Source organism: Falco punctatus (genome assembly GCF_963210335.1).
Source record: "Falco punctatus genome assembly, chromosome: 3".
NCBI classification, from domain to species: domain Eukaryota; kingdom Metazoa; phylum Chordata; class Aves; order Falconiformes; family Falconidae; genus Falco; species Falco punctatus.
The window spans coordinates 51,532,204-51,552,728 of NC_137582.1; the positions used below are offsets into that span (position 1 = coordinate 51,532,204).

Sequence of the window (20,525 nt, forward strand, 5' to 3'; positions counted from 1 at the left end):
AGAAATAACAAACTTTAAAATCAAAGTTTGTGTTGCTGGAACACACATCAGTACATTGGTCTGTAAAGATCTCAGAACAGATTTATTGTGTATATGAAGGTCAGTATTAAACTGTTTATCTCATTATAGACTATGGCAATGATTATTACTGCTATTTGTGCTACAGTAGCACTGGAAAACACCTATCACACTCGTGATCTCCCTATACCCTAAGTGCACTGTGCATCTTCTGTCCCCAGAAGACTGCGAGTAAGTGCAAAAATCAACGCAGGGAATGCATGTGTAAAAGCAGAAAGGGCTCACATGATTGCATAAGCTTCATATTATACCTATTAGCAAGTCCTGACAATTGCCTTTTAAATGATTCACCAGAACCCTATGAACCTTTAAGAATGACCCTGCTGAAAAATGGGGAATACACCGGCATCCACAGCAAGCGCAGGACATTTGTTGTGATATGTGGAAGAGTTCTGTCCCTGGTTTGTTCAAGTGGAGGCCATGTCTGGCGCTCTATTTTCAACTTGAAATGCATAATGATATTAAACCCCAAATGCACACAGGAGTATGCCTTGGGGCAAAAAGACATATTTTTTTCTGTAAATCCAGTCACTTTCAGGTAAAAACAAAAGACTTTTTTTTTCTTCCTGGAAGGGTCAGACCGTATACTGCACTTTCAGGACGCTGTGTTCACCTTTAGCCGTTGTCAGCTCTTCCTTCAACTGCCTTGAAGCACACAATGGCTTAACTTTATTGCTCCTCTTGCTGTCCTCATTCTCCTTCTACAGTCATGATGGTTCCCATTGATTACCTGCCATTATATAAACCTTGGTGTCTTTGAGCTGCATGAGTAATACATGACTTCACACACTGCAAGGCACTCTTAGCTCCTAAAAGCCCAATCCCTCCACTTTAGGCAAAACCAAGTCCAGCATTGACAGGAATGGCTGAACAAAAATGCTGCAATGTTCAGTCCCTTTCCAAAGACGAGCATGAACATGCTCTTCTAAGTTCATCTGCTTTTTAATGTTTGTTTTTTTGGCATCTGTCGTGGTTTAACCCCAGCTGGCAACTAAGTACCACACCGCTGCTTGCTCACTCTGCCCCCCATCCACACCCAAGTGGGATGGGGAGGAGAACCAGAAAAAGGTAAATCCTGTGGGTTGAGATTGAACAGTTTAAGAACTGAAGTAAAACTAATAACAACAACAATAATAACTGTAATGAAGAGGAGAGAGAGAAATACAACCCAAGGGAAAAAAAACAAGTGACACACAATATAACTGCTCACCACCTGCTGACCGATCCCCAGACAGTCCCTGAGCAGTGATCAGCAGCTCCTGGCTGACTCTGCCAGTTTATATACTGAGCATGACGTTATATGGTATGGAATATCCCTTTGGCCAGTTTGGGACACCTGTCCTGGCTCTGTCCCCTCCCAGTTTCCCGTGCCCCTCCAGCCCTCCCGCTGGCAGGGCCCAAGGAACGGAAAAGTCCTTGACTCGGTATAAACATTACCTGGCAACAACTAAAACCATTGTGTGTTATCAGCATTATTCTCACACTAAATCTAACACACGACACTGCACCAGCTACTAAAAAGAAAATTAACTCTGTCCCAGACAAAATCAGGACAATGTCCAAATGGTGAAATGTGTTTTTTCTTGGAATTCTCAGTCTTACTATAAGTCAGTAAGAGTCCACAGTTGCCCCGGAGCAACTTTTATCTGTCATCCAAACACCTTAGCATTACTTAATAGCTTCCCATATGCCTGTTTAATGACATCAGCGGGAACACATTGTCATCATGATTTAAAAACAGAGACAGTCAGCCAGTATTTGTGAGCTGAGCAAAATGGCACCCATTCCTCCTTCTAAATTCTACTGACAGGGCTAGTAATGGTACCAGATAATAAAAAATTTGCATCATTTTTTGAAAGTGGGGTTTCTATGACCTTCAGTCTTTACTCTGTCAGGGAATATTATGTTTATAAGAGATTTCCTGTTAAAATATATGTAATTACGTCTTACATAAGATAGCCCAACTGCAATAGCAATATATAGAAATCTAGCTCTTCATCAATATTTCTGTTTCACCCTGTTGATTATCACTCATAACTCAAATGAAGAAAATTGTGTTTGATCAGAATTAAAAGATAAGCTGATCCTGGAAAGACACAGAGCCTTTGACCATGTCTCTCTGCTAACCCCAAACCAGACTAATACAGTCATATATACATATACAGTAGACATGAATGGTGTATCAGTACATTAAAGATGTTACATGCTGGCTTTTGTGCATTTTCTTTTTCACTACATTGTGTTCTCTTTGACTGGCTTTATAAGATTAAAATCACAGTATAGGAATTTCCAGTCTTCTGTATTTCTGTCCTTTGTCGATTGGATTCTAATTTGAGTAAAACAGGACCTAGCATTGCTACAAAAATTGGTCACTTTGTGGTCTTTTTGTGGCTGCTACCCTTTAAACCTTTGGGATTCTCCTGCACTGCTTCATCACGAGTTTTTCACCTGCCTTTAAAAGAGCTGTTATACTTAAGAAAAGTAAATGCTAAGTGGAAGCAATGGCATTATGAAGAAGCTATGGAAGAATCAGAGGAAAAACTAAAGCCCATGTGGAAGTGCTTCAGATTTACATTATTCTTCCCAGTAGGTTTAGTTACATTTACTAATAGGATTATATTCTTGAATGGCAGACACATATCAAATCGCCTTCAGCTTTCTACCCCAGAGCTATCAGCTTTTCCCATACTCAGTTATGGAATGGAAAAAAGAAAAGATTTCATTTATCTTTTCAGTCTCTCCATTTGAATTGATTAGTTTTGACACTGTACTTTGTATCGGTCATTTGTATTCATAAAGGCATCACTACAGCCAGTACAAATTCAGTTTGCCCTCCAAATATATATGTCTCTGTGTATTTGTGTGTGTACATATACACACGTGCATATATAAATATACATGACTGATGAACTGACAGGATAATGGGGCCCAAGACCTGCCAATATCATTTGGATCCAGAAGTGCCCTAAGCCATGTCTAAGCACTACAGATGCCCTTGACTGGCAGCACTGGGGCATCACAGTGTTTGCCTGGTAAAAGCAAATGCTGAAGCAGTGGCTCACAGCAGCATGAAGATCTCTATTGTAAAGTCAGTGCTCCCTCAAGCTTTAGGCTGGCTAATGCAAAGAGTGGGAACAGGAGAGGACAGAAAATATTTTGATTTTATATAGCACCTCTCTTACTGAGATTACTTTTCAGATCCCTACAGAAAAGCACTAAAAGCATGATATGAAGGAGGATAAACTTCTTACGTCTGCAGTATTACGTTGTTGTTGATGGTGCCATATACAGAGTAAAATATGCTAAACAACTCAGGGGTTCTCAACAACACTAGGGTGGAAATTCATCATATATTGTACTTCTGGTAAGAAGCACTAAGTTGTCGCTGCCCATAACAGGGGGGTTGGACTAGATGATCTTCAAAGGTCCCTTCCAACCCAAACCATTCTGTGATTCTGTTTATTGGTGATGCTAAAAGCAAACCTTGAAGCTGATGTGCACTTAGCGACAACACAGGATGGAGTACCTAGGAAAGGGAATGAAGTCCAGGGCTTAAGGTTATCTCCTATGGCTTGGGGAAAAAAGGGCGAAAAATAATACATTATTTTAGACACCAGAGCAGAGGGTTTCTTCCTCAAATGTGTGGCTGCTGAGACAGACAGACTCTTCCCCAGAGCAAGGAAGCCCCACAGACTGCCTGGTAAAATCCACACACCGTAAGGGGCTAAGTACAGCTCCAGGGCTGAATTTGCCTTTCAGGTCAGCAAGAAGAGCAGTACCAAATGGATGATGCCGACTTTTGTCAGGATCTGCAGTAGTACTCACACTGAGACAGCCATATGGTGGGGAAAGCTATAAAGAAATTACATCACATCTTTCGAAATAGCAAATGTGTCCCATGAAATGGACATCGAGAAAATAGGATTCTTCTCATTAACTAGAAATGAAGTGATGTTCCCCTAACACTTTAAATTATCTTTTCCAAAAGTAATGAAACTCCTTTGGTCTTGCGGGCCTCCTACTGCCCACCTTAATCAGAGCAGCCAATTCTGAAATGTCAGAGGCTGTAATTAAAAATTCCTATTTTCACAAACAGGTTTCAGAGAGGAAATTTTATTGGAATCAAGCAAAATTCTTTCATTTAGAAGAGCAAAATGCATAATGACCAAATCTCTGAAATGCATGTTTTGCTGGACTTCCTTTGTAAAATCTAGCTGGCCTGTATGGCTTTCAAAGATTAGTGAAGGTGGAGAAGAGAGAGAAATAAACACTTTACAGCACTGAATAAATGGATGAGCAAGAAGTTACACTTCCAAAACAGATACTGAACATCTTTATGTATTGAACTCATATGACTCAAATGTGCATTTGATTAAACAAGGGCACACATATTTCCTCTTTTCTTTGTAGAAGTCAAGCCCCTCCAGCCAGATTGGGTCTGTTTCATAGCCCAGAGCTCACAGCTCCATTTGTAATACAGGTATGTCAAGGGACAGCAAAAATTCAGGTATTTTCTTGTCAGTTAAACTGTGCAGCAAGGGAATAGCTGTATTGCAATACTGAGTCAGTGCTGAAGATGATCTAGCACAGAATATTTTACAGTCTGTTTAAAAGTGTCTTTTTGGGAATGAGATTTGATTTGATTGAATGAGGCTGACATCCCACCTAGCTGTCTAAGCTTTGACACCGGCCTGGGATGGATTTTTCAGAGAGGTTTGAACTTGTCGTGTTTTGATACAGCCCTTGTGTGCCAGTGATGAAAGTATGCTATTATTTCATAAAGCCAGTTAATCACCTTAGATCTTGAAGGAAAAGCTATTGGCCAGTTTTAATGTGCAGTTAAAAACGCACATCAGGCATGTTTTTGTACAGATATTTTAAAGTGTGACCACCTCATTCTGCTCACTGGTTTTGGTCTGTCAGGGCCCTCTACCCCATGATGCTGCTTTTCACAAACTAATGGCAAATTAATTGAAGCAGCATTTCTGTTGGTGAATTTTGATTTTGTTGACTTGCAGTTTTATAAGATTGCACTTTAGTTTTGGCTTACCGTGAATACACGTCACACTCAGCATCATGTGAAATCTTATACACAGTATTTTACCCCACGTTTTCCTCCCATCAGGGTTGAGCAGAAAGGAAGTATAATTATCTGTAGTCCTAATGAATCCTCAACGCCATGCAAAAACAAAAAATCTGGAATGAAAGTTCAGCACAGGCAGTGGGGCAAGCTGGCCCACATGCCACAGCATTCTACTGTGGTTCCTCTTAAGTTTTGCTAGCCAGGTTCTAGTTCCTGAGAAGACATCTTATTGCAGGCCTAGGGAAATACTCCTTGCCAGAAGGCAGAGAAACCTGCCAGGTTTTCAGCAGGCTATAAATGAAGGAAGAAGCTCTGTTTAAAGCTTGGAGGATCTTCAGCCAGCACAGTACACATGGGGTAGGATATATTAACTAGAACTAAATAAGTGAGACAGTGGAAGTCTTACTCAATTTTAAATCACACATTAACTTGTCCCTTGTGGTCCTTTCATACATGTTAAGTTGTTGACTCCATTTCTCCATTCTCTTTCTTTGCACTTCAAATGGGATATGAGAAACTGCACCACCTTTTCTGGACCTGCCCTCAGTACAGCAAGAGCAGCCATCAATCTGTGTAGCCACAAACACCAAAACCCATCCATGATTACTTAAGAACAGCCTTCTCATTTATAATACAGAGCTATTTGGCCTTGGTCTACTGGCTTTTGATCTTAGAAAGCTGTTCTCGGGTTTTTAGGGGTTTGGGTTTTGTTTTTTTTTATTGCCTGCATTCATATGATCAAAAGTGATCATATTAACGTTCATTAATAAACATGAAAAATAATTCCTTAGTAGCTACCTAGAAATTTGGATAGCATTTCTGCAGGCCAACTGTTTCCTTGAAACACAAGACTAAGAAATACAGGAGTGAACCCAGATCAAAGATAACATTATTTTAGGGGTGACCATCGTGATTTCAGTATGATTCATGCACCTAGTAAACCCCTTCTTTCATCAGAGAAGACTGCAGGCAATTTAGTTTAACTGTCCAGTTCCTACAAATGGGGGGAGAGTGAGAAAAAGACTCCATCCTGCCTCACAGTCCCACCTCTGCTCCCCCTGTATGGGAAGTGCATCTGTGCACCCCGCTCAGGGGCAGCACGACAGGCTGAGCTGCTGCTTGGCAAAGGGAGCGAGGGTCCCAGCCTCCTCACCCTGGGACGGCCTGACGGGAGCCCAGAAACAGGTCACGACCCACAGCACGTGGGACATTTTCAGGGAAAGCAAAACCTTACCCTTTTAAGCATACTCTGTTTCCCTACAGGGGAGAAAATTCCTCTCCTCCATTTTGCTGCAAGTAGCCTCAATGTCTAGCTGAGATCTTTGCCCCTTTACAGCAAGGTACAAAACAAGCACGTTATTGCAGGTCTTGCTTCCACAGTCCTGGGTCTTTCCCTGTGTTTATCAGCTGGGAAGCAGTTTGCTTGCGGCATGCAGCAATGCATGCATCTGGCCATTTTCATCGTCCTTTAGTGTTCTTGTCACAGCCACAATGGTATAAATTAAAATGCCTGTTCCTTCTTTTATTGCCCTTGAGGGGAGAAATATATTCCTGAAGGCTATGGTTGCACAACGGATTGGCTTCTTTTTCTTCCCCTCTAAGGGGCTGGAGGGGAGGTAGAGTGCAGCCTCTTCATGTGGAACATCTACTTTTTCTCCCTGTTGCCATGGTGACAGAGCTGCTGGCTGGTCTAGCTCCAAAAGGTGCTTGATGACACCCAGCACTGGGGCCCTCAGCAAAAGGATGGAAACGAGGGAGGGGGAGAGGCGCAGCGTCCTGTTTTCACTGGTGAATTTTCAAGATATAAACCATAAAGAGACAATAGGTCATCTGCATCTGTCAGACTTAACCACTGTTCTCCAGTAATTCGGTTTTGAGGATTGCAAACATTGTACAGGTTGATAACCATATATTCAGAAACTGTAATACACATATACAGTATATGCATTGAGGTAATTGGCTCGCTCTATCTCAAACTTGCCCTTTTTTTAATATGGGTCCCATGCAGTAATAAACAACATTAATTTTATCACCTCCAGGTCTTTATCCTATTTCTGTCATGGTCTCAAAATCATGCTGCACTGGCATGAGCCAGAAAAAAAAAATTGCTTACAGCTGCAAGAACTTGCCGGAAAATGAGCTCTTTCAAAATAATGAGCTATTAACCCATGGCACTGCTGCAGAGGCATTGCAGTGGTGTCAGCCACTGGTGCATCAATAAATAACAAGGCAAATTAGAAGTGGATGTAAATTTGTTTCTGTAGATAATTCTTCTTTGATATAAACTGGAACGAGTCTGAGTAACTGGATGAAAACACAGTTGTGCTGAATTTGGCTTGACAGAAAGGAAAGCAGAGGTCTTTAATTTAGGTTTTCTCCCTTGTTAGCACTATTCACACGCTCATTATTTGGGTCAGAATTGAGCTTGTTTAATTGTTTTCCAAAGATATTTCTGGAGTAAGTATAATCCTTTCACCAGTTGGGAGAAGAGGGAAGAAAGGCAGACTTACGGATCAAAGGCCGCTAGCAAGAAGTTGAGCAGTAAGCTGATGGATTGCTCCACGTTGATCTGGTGTGTTGTCGGCATCCGTTTGTTGAGCTGGTAGAAGATTGTTGAAATCACAGCTTCCAGCCGAGCCACGTTCAGTTCGATGCTGGGGTCCAGGTTGTTCAGTGCGTTTTCCCGCAAGGCTTCTATTACATTCCAGATGTCCACCAGGTGCACTACGGGACAGGACAGACAAGAGTCGGCAGGAGCACGTGCTCCTGAAAGCAACTGAGAAAAAAAAGTCACCTTATCCCACAGGGTGCGGAATAACACAACCACACAGGATATGCTTCATGAATAATAAAGCAAATGAATGTACTTTCCATCACTGAGATTTGAACTTGGTGGAGGAATGGGCAGATAAAATTCAAATCCGTTAATAAGCAAACAATATATTGATATTATTAGTTGCAATGAGTACAACTTCAGCTTGGGAAATCATTCCTCACTGCATAAAGTATTCAAGTAAAAATCCCTATTTTATTGAAATTGCTGGAAGGTAAACATATGCTAATTGTTTTTCTAAATCATGCCTCTATGAACCTCCATTCAGAAATTACTCTTAGATATTAATTTGCGTAGCAGATGGGCTTTTCAGAAGATTCTATGAATGCTAAGTGCTTATCACGTACTGACATTTTGAAAATTCTTTTCAGCAATTTGTACGGAAAGCAAAATATTTTACAGAAACAGAATTGTAACTGAGTCAGGGTAGACAAGCTACATTTAAACAAAGAACATGCAATGAACTGACCCCAAAGTCATATTTTGTATCTTCTAAATATATTCACTAAATGATTTGTTAAATCTTTCTCTTTGATAAAGCCGTGGTCTAAGCTGAATTTGATGGGGGCTGGTTTTACCTACAAGGACAGCTTGAAGGACAATCTCTGCTCACCCTTCAGATTGTACCCAAACAGAAATCTTGTTTGCATAGCACTGTTATTGTGGCAGAATGATCAGTTTGCCGCAGATTGGCATTTCTAAAAGTGGTGGACCATGCCAAAAATAAAAAAACCCTACAGTCATTCAAGATTTGGATTTTGTTCAAGCCTGAACTCAAAGAATCATTTTTATTTTTTTTATCTTAAGCATTACTCACTGTCCTACTAAACTGTCAATAAGAAACAAATCATGAGGTTCAGGGAACAAATTTTGGTTTTTTTTTACCAGAGAAACTACTGTGTACTTTTTATTACTTAGCATAGCAATATTTCTTATGACATGTCAAGAGCCATCTGTATGCGGAAGGAGATGCATTTTTTTGTGGAAAGAGAAATTTTATTCTAACCCTCATCATTATATTTTTACTTGCTTGTTTTGCAGGTGCTGTCTCAGACTGCAATGTGACATGATGGTCTGATGGCAGGGAAATGTAAGCTGAAACCAGACAGATAATGAAACCAGATATAGTCATTTTACTTAGTCTAGAGTTTTCCCCTATGATTAGGTTTCCTTTTTTCTGCTTCAGGAAAAAAACCCCAACCTCTAATGCCCTGTGGTGGCATGTGTAAGCCCAAGGAGGAAGATACATCATACAGGTGAGCAGCAACAGCAGCAACAACTACTTCAGGCACTAGACAAGGCACTTCACTTCTTGCTGTTCCCTAGCAAACAACTGGGAAAAACTGAAAGATGCAGTCCCATTGTGACACCTAAGTATTTATTTGGCCTTTGTAATACAAGGAAACTTCTATAGGTGACCTCATATACTGGCAAGTTGTCTTCAGAGTGTCATCCTGAATTAAGACATGTGGGTGGAACATACACCCTCTCGGAACTCTTCCTTTTTATCTTCTAGCTGGTGGAAGAGCAGCCTCCCTGTAAAAATATCTGGCATAGGTCTCAGATCCTTTTAATGCAGGCATTCCCATTCAATCAGTTTTCACTGTCAAGTTCCCACAGAGGTAACGTGGGTAAATGGGAAATGAACAGCCTCCAGGAAGACAGCCTGCACAGAACTGTCCCCTTCCGGGCACCTACGCCACACGGCTCAGAGGCCAGACCAGGCAGAGAATGGAAGAAGACACCAGAAAGCAAGCCACTGTCTGGTCCAGGGGAGAAGGGTTAATGAGCTTTGCCCACTCTGGGTCACCACTGTAAAGCAGCCAAGGAAGAAATACAGAGCAACACGCCAGAAGATGCAGCAACAGGCTGGACCATGCGCATGTATTTTGTGGCCTTATTAAGAGGGGAAAGGCAGGCAGAAAGGAGAAGGTTAAGTGTGATGTTTCTCTCAAGGTCTAGCTGTCGCTGGCCCTGAGGGCTGTCTCTCTGGTAATTCAGACCAAGAAGACGAAGGAGAAGGTGCTTCCACTAGCAGTTTTACCAGGTTGGCTTCTGGGTGTGAGGGTATGTGTGCAAACTGTCAGACCCAAACTGCAACTACACTAACAAGATAACAACGTGAGAAATTACCAGGCATGACAAACAGCAAAAAGGGATTAATGCATATGCAGATGGCTGACCTTGACTTGAGGCTACACTAACAAGACAGCAACCTGAGGAACAGCACAAACAGGGGTACTAGCTTAACAGCACTGCTGACCAAGGAAGAAATTACTATGGCAACTCCATCATAAATACTGAATAAGGACGTAAAGTCAGCAACATTAGAGCTAGTGGGGAAAGAATAAATATGGACAGGCTGTTCATCTGGGGGTGCATGCCTGTGGTAGAGGAAAAAAGCATGGGAGCGGAAAAGGGGAATTTGAAGGGTAACAAATCGTGTCATCAGAGTTGCCCAGGGTACCTTTCAAGCAGCCCTGCACCTGACCAGCGTGAAGGAATGAACACAGCCGGAAGCCCACTGTTTTGACCATACGTGTTTACTTCTGCAGTTACAGGCAACTGGGATGGTTTCCCTACCACTGATAAAAGGACATCCGGGGAGGATGAACCAGACATCCAGACTCCCTGACAGTGAGAATTTCACGCAGCAATTTAACTTTAATTGCCATAGCCTAGTAGTGGAAAACTTGAATAAGAAAGCATGGAGGAAAACAGTTGTCATAATGAATGAGGCTGAAATGGGTGTTGGTGTCTCTATTCTTCACAAGATTCAGTACTGATACTATGTGGCTGTCAGATTTTCATGTTTTTTCTATCTTTTCCCACTGATACTATATTTTTCATAGCCTAGTCATATCTAGAGTTAAGTTCGATGATGGTCCTGGGAAGGGAAATATCCAGAGGCTAGCAGACATGGGTCTAATAATATCAGTACACTAAGATATCTGAAAAAAAATACTGGTTTCAGTGTTAACTGTAACCCGAAAGCCTCATAAGCTATCCTGATATTCATTGGTATGCCAGAAAGGTAGGGCACAAGACTAAGAAAATGACTTATTGGAAATTACACAGCAGTAAAAGTCCCCAGCCCACCATAAAATATTAGTCTCAAGGAACTGCTGTGCATTTGTACTGTAAATAATTTTACTTGGGCTTTTTTTCAAGAAACACTTTAGTTCCACTCGAAGCTGAATAAACAATTCTATTGCACTATTTTATTTTGCTTCTTATTAATGAATTTCAAATCTCTCTGCAAAGGCTGGAAAGTAGTAATTCCTGGAGGAGGTAATGGAAGATGGACAAAAGCCAGCCATTATACAAGATCTACTACTTTTGAAAATATCTGCTGATATGACTAGCTCAAAATCACAAGGGGAGCTCGTTCAACTGCTACACAGAGGAATGAAGTCTCTGGCTTTTATTTAAGTCAGTCGTTATGGACAAGAATTCACCCACCTCAATTTAAATGTCAAAAGTTAGGTGTCTACTGTCAGCTGGTGATCAAGGCTTCCTCTAATGTCAGCAAAAGAAAAAGGCACCTTAAAGCAGCTGTCTGGAGACAGGTGGGTGAACAGTGCTTTGAAGGTCCCCATACTTCTTCACTGACTACAGACAAAGCCTAAAGCAATGAGTTTACACGAGACATGTAACCTCAGAGGTGAGATGTTAACTCAAGTTAACCGAGATGAACCCACACCTTGCTCTTTAAACATTAATAAAAGATGTCTTTCCTGTTCCGACTACTACATGCCCTAGAATAATTTAGGTTTTATATAAAATATGAATAATAAATACTTTAATCTGTAGGAACAGCTACTAGATCCTGTCAAAGCCACAGCCTCTTACACCGAATTGCTTAACCTTGGGCAGATTGCATCTGGGCGTAATGACCTCCTGATCACTTCAAATCCTATTTTTTTAAAGGTTTACTCACATAGTAAGCAAACTCTTACTATTATATCATGCTGTCAAGTTAACCTATCAACATTGGGAAAAGGCAGAGTAAAACACAGGCTTCTCTGCAAACTCCACTCTATTCCTTTGTACCACTAGAAATTCACGTCAACAAGCAATATATCTGTAGTCTTTTCAGTGTAATAACAGAACATCAACCTTGCAAACCTTGCATAAGCTTAACATTCCTCTCATTTTAATTTTCATCTTCTGTTACTCATTTTCTGTAATACCTGTTATGCTCAGTTATTTATTTATCCATCACTGAGAATGTTTTAATCTCACTGAAGAAAGCATATCTCCTTACTTTGTTTGCACAGTATTGCAATAAAACCTGAATTTGATTTCTACGTACACTGTGATGCTAACAAGAAGAGTTTGCAGTGTAACAAACTAGCTTACAGGTGTAGGGGAGCTTTCTGTTTCCCCAAATCTGCCTTAAATTCCCTCAACAAAGTAAAACTCCACAAGTATGTTTTCAGCTTCTCATTGCTGTTGCTGCTTTTGTTGCCTTACTTGCAGTTCCCTCTGAAAAGGGAATCATCCCTCAGCATGAGAAAGGTAGCTTTTCAGAAGTGGATCTGTAAAACTATAGAAAGCTGTCAGGATTTCTTCAGTGTCAGCAGATGATCACTAGGCAGTAGGAGTAAAAAGCTGCTTGTATCTAGCATCTGTGTAGCATAAGGCAATCCACAATCATGCAGCTCAGCCAATCTTCAGTGACCCTTCGGAAAGGCCTTGCACTCTGTAAGCAGCATACCTATTCAGGCACAGATCTCCTCCCTCATTTGCCTAATGTCTAAAAAAAAATGTAGATGATTTCCACAAGCAATTGCCAAACTATATATTTCCTTTCAGATTTTGTTAAGTGATTTCTAAAGTCACAGCTAAGCTAAACATCTGCATTATTAAACCTTCTATGGCAAACAGTGTCTGGTAATTTAACTTTTATGAGACCAAGTGATATTTAAACACTGTCATAGAGGATTTCATACTTGAGCACATTCTGTAACAGACAGTGATTACTGAATGTAAATAAAGTTCAGTATCCAGACAGCAGCGGGACAATGCAGATGAGCAGCATTACAGATGGCCACCATTCACTCCACAACAATCGTTACCAGAAGATGCACACTTTGAGGAGACCCCGGCTGAACTGCAGAGAATGAAGATTAATGCGTGAAAATACACTCCAAATAAAAAATGTTATTTCCTTCAGTGGACTCCTTCAGCTGTTAAAACAACATTTGGAGAATGCCTGTTGCCAGCATGTTTTAACTCAGTTGATCAGTCTCTCTCCGCAGGATGTAAGGATGAGTGAAAGACAGCTGGCTCAGTTTGAAAGTTTTACATTTTCCCCAAAAGTTTTCAGACACCCTTAAGGTTTTACATCCTGCCCTTCTCCCTTTACCTGTGTTCAGAACATCTTTCCCTATTTCCTTTTACTATGATGACAGAAAAGACTAGTTAGTTGTTAGAGTGCAGAATTCCACCACCTACAACTCTGTCAACAGGTTAATTTGTGGAAAAGGTGTACTCTGGATACATTTGGAGAAAGCAGAATTAAGGACAAGATTATGTTGCTTACTATAAATGCATATGTCAATTTTATTGATCTTGATCCTCTTTTCTTCAAGTGTTTTTTTTAGTCTCTTCATTAGCAAAAAACCAATGTATTTTTAATTTATTGTAACTAGCAACTTTAATTTACTTGCAACTAGTAATTTTCTGTTTGGTAGATAACATTATCTTAATAGCCAAAATGCAAGAGACAAGATGGACTACACTCATGTTTTTTCAACTCTAAGCAAAGAAATTAAAATTTATTTATACAGAAAAAATGAAGTCTTCTTTCCAGCATGCAGTTTACTTAGAATTATGGAAAGGTTGTGAGATATAGATAATCTTGGATATATCACTAATCTCAAAGGAGGCAGATTACTTCAAACATCAGTTCTCAAGAAATGATGTTGCCCTAAGCAAACGTAAGAAAAGAAAACTGCAGTGGAAGTTTATGTTTCAAGTAGTAAAAAAAATAAATATATTAGAAACAGCCTGCATGCTTAAGCTTTCTTACCATTAAACAGATCTATGTATGCAAAACCCCTCATCTGTTCTACTGCATTTTTTTGTATTCCATCTGAACCATGAACTCCATGTTATCTTTCCATTTATTACTAAATGAACATGGAAGAGAAGATTACATTTAATCAAACAACAGAAACGAATAGATTAAGGCTTTAATAATCAATTCAAATTTACTTAACATACAGTAGGTTTAACTAACTCTAGGTTAAACATGCCTAATTGATAGTTAGGACAGAACTCCTCCTCGATAGATGTTCCTTTGTTGGTGAATACAGAAAAAAACACCTTTAAAGAAGTAGTAATTTATATTATTTCCAAAACTTTAGTATATCTTTCATTAAGATTTTAGTCTAGCAAAGCTCTTATGGACATGCTTGAGTTTAAGCATACTAATACTGTCATTTGGCATCAACGGCACTTGAACATATGTCAGGTATTTCAGGCAGATTTCATTAAAAGGGAAAGATTTATGCTTCCTTGTCTAACAATCCTAAAAATATTTTAGAATATGTTAGGCAATTCTTCTTTTTTTGATTACAATCTATGAACCCATCACAAATCAGGGTATTAGAGCCATTTGTCATTGTCATTGCTATGAAGCCCTGGGAAGTTACTCATGCTTTCTGTTTGGCTCCCTCTCTCCTGCTGCTAGGCGGGTAACTGAGGACTGAGTGGGGTGTGTTTTTCCTCTAAGCTACACCCGTTTGTGGCCAAGCTGCCCCTCAAATCAGCCAGCTGCATCATGATCACCAAAAACTTTTATCTGCACATCTCACCACTATGCAGGTCAACGTGCCAGCTACCATGGCTTACAGTCTTTTACACTCTCTGGGTGCCAAACTAAATGGAAAGGAAAATGTGCCAGGGTGTTGCTTCTGCTTGGGGCTAAAATGAAGTACCCAGTTCTTTGGCTGGGCACGTCTGGTGACAGCTGTCACCCTATATGGCCTGAAACACCCAGGCTACTCATTGCCCAAATATCTGAACCTGCACTCAGTCTGTACCTGGAAATGTCCTGCAAGTTCCCATTCCCACTCCCATGTCTCTTGGGCTCCTCCTTTACCTCCCTGGTTGACTTCTGCTGCCAGGGCCAGTTCACACAGCCCAGTCATTTCTCACATAGTTGGGTACCCGTTAAGCAGCTGTTCCCAGAGCTTGGTGTGCATTGGGCCACTTCTGAACATTCCACAGGCCACCAGCCGCTCTCAGGCTGGTGACCACTGCTCTTCCAAAAGCAAGACTGGTGGACTTCTAGCTTGTCATCACATACTTGAACGTGTTAATGTCAAAATGCATTTCATTGCACCTTCTTGCCATTTCACTTCATTTCTAGGTTTTGCAGATGCAGTCACGGGTGAGTAAATACCGCAAGCTTCAAGAAAAAATTAACAAAATATTCAGAATATTTACTGCCATGTTATTCTGATCCCAAAATGCTTTGATTTTAGAGATGTGTGTATTAGACCCATCCAATAGTATGAGAAGTTGTAAGAGAATGATATATTGATAACCAAGACCAAACATAGACAACATTCACTTTTTCATAAAAATCAAAGTATTGTCAAAGACTGTAGAGGAATGAAGACAGTGGGTTGACTAGCATTGTTATAGGGTTTGTCTCTCTGTCCACTTTGATTGTTCTAGCAAATCTATGATCAATCTCCATGTCGTTAACGAGGCTGTAGCAATTTCATCCCCTCTTGTAGCAGCCCCAAAAAGTAACATTCCAATACTTTGCCATATCTGAATGCTGGAAACATTTTTCAGCATAACCAGCACATCATTTACTTTGCACCATTCTAGCAAAGTTCTTATTGCCTTCTTGTTATACTTTATGCTTCTTTTCTCAAATATACCTGTAAGCATTGTTAACATAGAATTTTCTTCCTCTGCACCCATATCGTTAAATTCCCATCTACAGTGGGCACCAGAAGTTGCAATCCGAGTTAAGATGGACAATAAATATTCCAATACACCCATATCAATTAGTTGTCAACAGCTCACCTCTCACCATGTCTGTTATGGGTCGTAAGTTCTCCCACTTAGCTACATTGGGCACCAGTTGTTGTAGTCTGAGTCCAACTCAGCCTCACACGGGGCACCAGCTGTTGCAGCACAAACAAGCTAGTAGGCTGCAACAAAGCCTTTACTGTCAGGTAGATTCTACTATCCATGCTGCTGCTGCTCCTCCATCCACCCCTATTCCACAATCCTCAGGGCTATTCAACCACCTCGTGGGAACCAGCTACAGCTGCACATCATCCATGTCAATCACCCCACTGCCTTCATTCCTCTACAAAAGACTGCCCACCTAGAATTGAATTTGGTAAGACTTACTGGTAAGCCTCCTTGCCTTCATGATGAAGGCCCCTACAACAAGTGGGACAGCCTGGAACAAGGAAGGCAACCTCGGTGGAGGAGGGTCCAGTTAGGGGATGTTTAAACAGACCGGCATAGTCAAGTCCATAGGACCTGATGGGGAACACACCCACGAGTGCTGAGGGAGCTGGATGATGCTAATGCAAGGCCACTTGGTGGTCTTTAAAAAGCTGTGGCAATTGGGGAAGGTTCCTGAGGGTGGGCAGAAACTCACTGTCACTCCAGTTTCCAAGAAGAGCAAGAAGTATCCAGCGAACTAAAACCTCACCTCAGTCCCTGGAAAGGGGATGGAGCAAACCCTCCTGGAAACCATATTCAAGCATATTAAAGACAAAAAGGTGACTGGAAGCAGTCAGTACGGATTTATGATGGAAAAATCATGCCTGACCCACCTATTTGCCTTCCCACAATGAAATGACTAGTTCATGGGGAAAAAGGACAGCAGTCGATGTTCTTTACTCTGACTTTAGCAAGGTTTTCAGCACAGTGTCCCATACCGTGCTCACTGGCAAACTAGTAACTGTGGGCCAAAGTGAACAGTGAGGTAGACTGAAAACTGGCTGAACAGATTAGCTGAAAATCTTGTGCTCAGTGGCACCAAATCCAGTTGGAGGCCAGTCCCTAATGGTATACCCCCAGGCCTGATACTGTTTAACACCTTCATTAATGACCTGCATGATGGGACAGAGGGTACCCTCAGCAAGTTTGCAGCTGATTCAAAACTGGGAAGAGTGACTGATAACACCCACCAGAGGGCCGGGCTGCCATGCAGAGGGACCTCAACAGGCTGGAGAAATATACAAACAGGAACTTCATGAAGCACAATAAATGGAAATAGAAGTTCCTCGACGTGGAACCCCGTGTACCAGTACTGGCTGGGTGCTCACTGGAATATGCCTTTTCAGCAAAGGCAGCCAACATCCCCTTGGGCTGCACTGGGCAGTGCGTGGCCAGCAGGCGGAGATCCTTCCAGTGGTGAACCTTCCTCTCAGCACTGGTAACACATCTGCAGTACTGGGTCCAAAGTCCAGCAAGGGCCACGAAGATGATGAGGGGACTAGAGCAACTGTCATTTGGGGAGGAGCCGAGAGAGCTGGGACTGCTCAGTCTACAGGAGGGAAGGCGCAGGGGGGACTGTATAAGTCTGTACAAATATCTGATGCAAAGCAGCAAAGAAGATGGAGCCAGACTCTTCTCAGAGAAAGCATAGTGAAAGGACAGAAGGAAATGGGCACAAATTAAAACACAGGAAAGCATTTAAACATAGGCAAAAAAATGTCTCTGTAAGGGTTGTCACTCATTGTGACAGGTTGTCCAGCAAGGCTGTGGTGTCTCCATCCCTGAAGATATTCAAACCCAAACTGGGCACAGCCCCGAGCAATCTGCTCTAGCTGACCCTGCTCTCTTCAGAGGTCCCTGCCAACATCAGCAATTCTGTGATTCTGTGATGCCCTTGTCTAATCATGAATTTATACTGCAAACCTATATATTAACAGAGAAGAATCACTGCTGCCCCACTGATTTTTCTCTGAAGCCATTGCTCAAGTAAGATGGGCTCCAAGTTCCTTTTCTGACACGTGCAATGAGCAAACAAAACCACAGAGCCTGCCCTGAGGCCCTTTGGGATGCTTGGGAAAGAGCTCTCCAGTTTGTCAAGAGGTTTTGTGTGAGGTGTACTGAGGGCCTTCTCAGCACTCCGCGTATTCAGTCTTTCTCTCAAGGTTTCCCTTGAATGCCAAGCGGGAAATCATGGTTTCACTTAGTTCCCTGTAAGCATTCCTTCTCCTCCTTACCTCTTTGCCTGTGCTGTGAGTGGGCAGGTGTGTGGTACACACTGGCTCAGTGGGAAGCAGGAGCAAGGCTATCTGATTCTACCTGCCCATCTCAATGGTGGATACCCAGAGTGAGGAGTCATCCTTGGATAAGGAACTAAACATTCAGAGCAGCCAACAGAAACATCTTTTCTTCTGAACTACTGTACACATGGAGTAAGTTGGTTGCATTTGGACTCACTGAATTCATTCAGATCACCTGTCTGTGAAATACCACATGGGACAAGCGATGTCCCAGCCACCAGGAGCTGGGTTCTCTGTGCACACGCTGGCCAGCTGCACACAGCATAGACAGGAGAAACTTCTGAGTGGCTGCCAAACCTGGCTGCTGGGTGTCTGGAAATCTGCAGGACATGGTAAGTACAACTGAGGCACGGAAAACTCTGGGTAAAAATCTTAAAGGTTCTGCTGTCCGCATACCTGAGCTTGCATCCTTGTACCCTCACCTGTTCTGCCCAGAAGAAAAATCAGGTATTTTAAAACCTTCTGAGATTCTGATCGCTACAGCACATCAAACCAACATGGCCTGTTGGAAGAGTCTGTCAACTTGGCCAAGTGCTACTACTGAGGAATAACCATCAGGCTAACGATACACTGAAACGTGTCATTTTTAATCCACCAAGGTGTAAGAGTATGTAAAGATCACCAGTAAAATTCTTTACATTAATTTAATTTGCAATAAAAGTTCCTTCTCCCTCTGCTGTCAATTCCTGCCTATTTTGTCTCACCTATATTGAACCAAAGCCTGAAGGGCTCTCCAGGGATGGCAGAAGAGGCCGTCAGTCTCCCCAAGGAGCAGCACTAATGACAACTGATTCTGTGAAAGGGAACGGTGGGCAATGCACCCTGAGTGCTGGGCTGGGAAACTGCTGTCATCTGCTTGTCACCCAGCTGCTGGGAAAGTGTTTCCTTTTTTTCAAACACACTTTGAAATCATTTATTCAGAATGCTGAATGAAGTATGACATATATAAAATAAAATAAAATAATAACAAAGTCTAACTCTAAGCTGCTTAATCTTTTGATGACAACCAGGAAAGACCACTCAATTTAAACTCTGCACTGTTGCTAGTAAGTCACATAGCTTAAATCATCCATTATACATAATTTTCTTGTTTTGAGACTTAAACATATTTATGAATTACAGACCAATGTGTAAATAGCAGACGTGTCATTATGTTTATTACATAGCCAGAAACTTTAGAAATCACTCCCCTCCAAGACAATGGTATTCCTAGATTATGCATCTCTATTATTCTTGCTATCCCACCATAATACTATTTTAATGAGAAAGGCTTTATTTGAGGCATTGTGTGATCAGTCCTCAGTGTGGCTAATTATTCCCTTCAAATGGGTTTTGCAAGTGTCAGCTTTAAATTAGCCAAAAAATTCATGGGGACGTGAGGTAACAAAACTTGGTCAGTAAATATGTATGATACACAACAGATCTCTCATTTCTCTTAAAATAAAGTCAATTTGCCTTACATCTGTGTTCATATTTCAATTAGTAAAATTACGGCGCTTCAAAATTTTAATGAAATATAACTCTTCTGTATTATATTACAGCAAAGCATATATCAGGGAAAAGTTTGTGCGCTCCTGAAAGGTGGCAAAAAACATCTCCAAGGTTGGGTGATACCGTATCTGGAGTTGATTTTCAAAGTTTTCTCTGTTATGCATCTGATCACAGAAACTGAATTATGGAGACTTTCAAAAAATGCCTTCAGAGAAAAGAAAAAAGCCATATCCCAGCCCTCCTACTTAGGAGATTCAACTAGAAGTTCAGAAATTACTGAACATGTGAGAAGGAAACCCTAATTTTAGAGCCTGGCACAACTCGGACTGTGTGCAAGAACCCAAGACACACCAGCTTTTAGAAAACAGGCAGGACTGGGTGCACAAGCCTCCTGGCAGCCGCGGTCATGACCACAGGATGGCACTACTGGGTGTATTTTAGTAAATGCAGCATACATTTGCTGTAACATTTTAACTCTCTGCTGGCATAATGTCAAGCGAACCGACACAAATCAAAGGCTGTGCATCCCCACCGCTGTCTGCAGAAAATGGCCTTACCTATCCGCTCGGTTGAATCAAGACTATGTGGTTGGAGACTGGGTGGTGTGGAAGCCCTGGGCAGGTGATCATACGTGATAGGCAGATGATACCAAATCCATGAGGTGGACAGGGCAGAACGTCTTCATGTTGAGTGTCCCTATTACAGTGATAAAATCTCCTCCAGAAGTCTTTCTTCTAATGCCAAATCTGACATCTTC

General features: G+C 41.5%; 1 protein-coding gene across 19 annotated transcripts in view; it reads right to left on the reverse strand.

The window, feature by feature from the left end:
- DTNA (dystrobrevin alpha) overlaps positions 1 to 20,525 on the reverse strand; it is a 233,872-nt gene that overhangs the window by 64,048 nt on the left and 149,299 nt on the right. For all 19 annotated transcript variants that reach the window (XM_080381486.1, XM_080381485.1, XM_080381490.1 and 16 more), the window contains one exon: positions 7,672 to 7,885. In XM_080381486.1, coding sequence (XP_080237612.1) covers positions 7,672 to 7,885 — 214 coding nt within the window. The remainder of the gene's footprint in view (positions 1 to 7,671; positions 7,886 to 20,525) is intronic.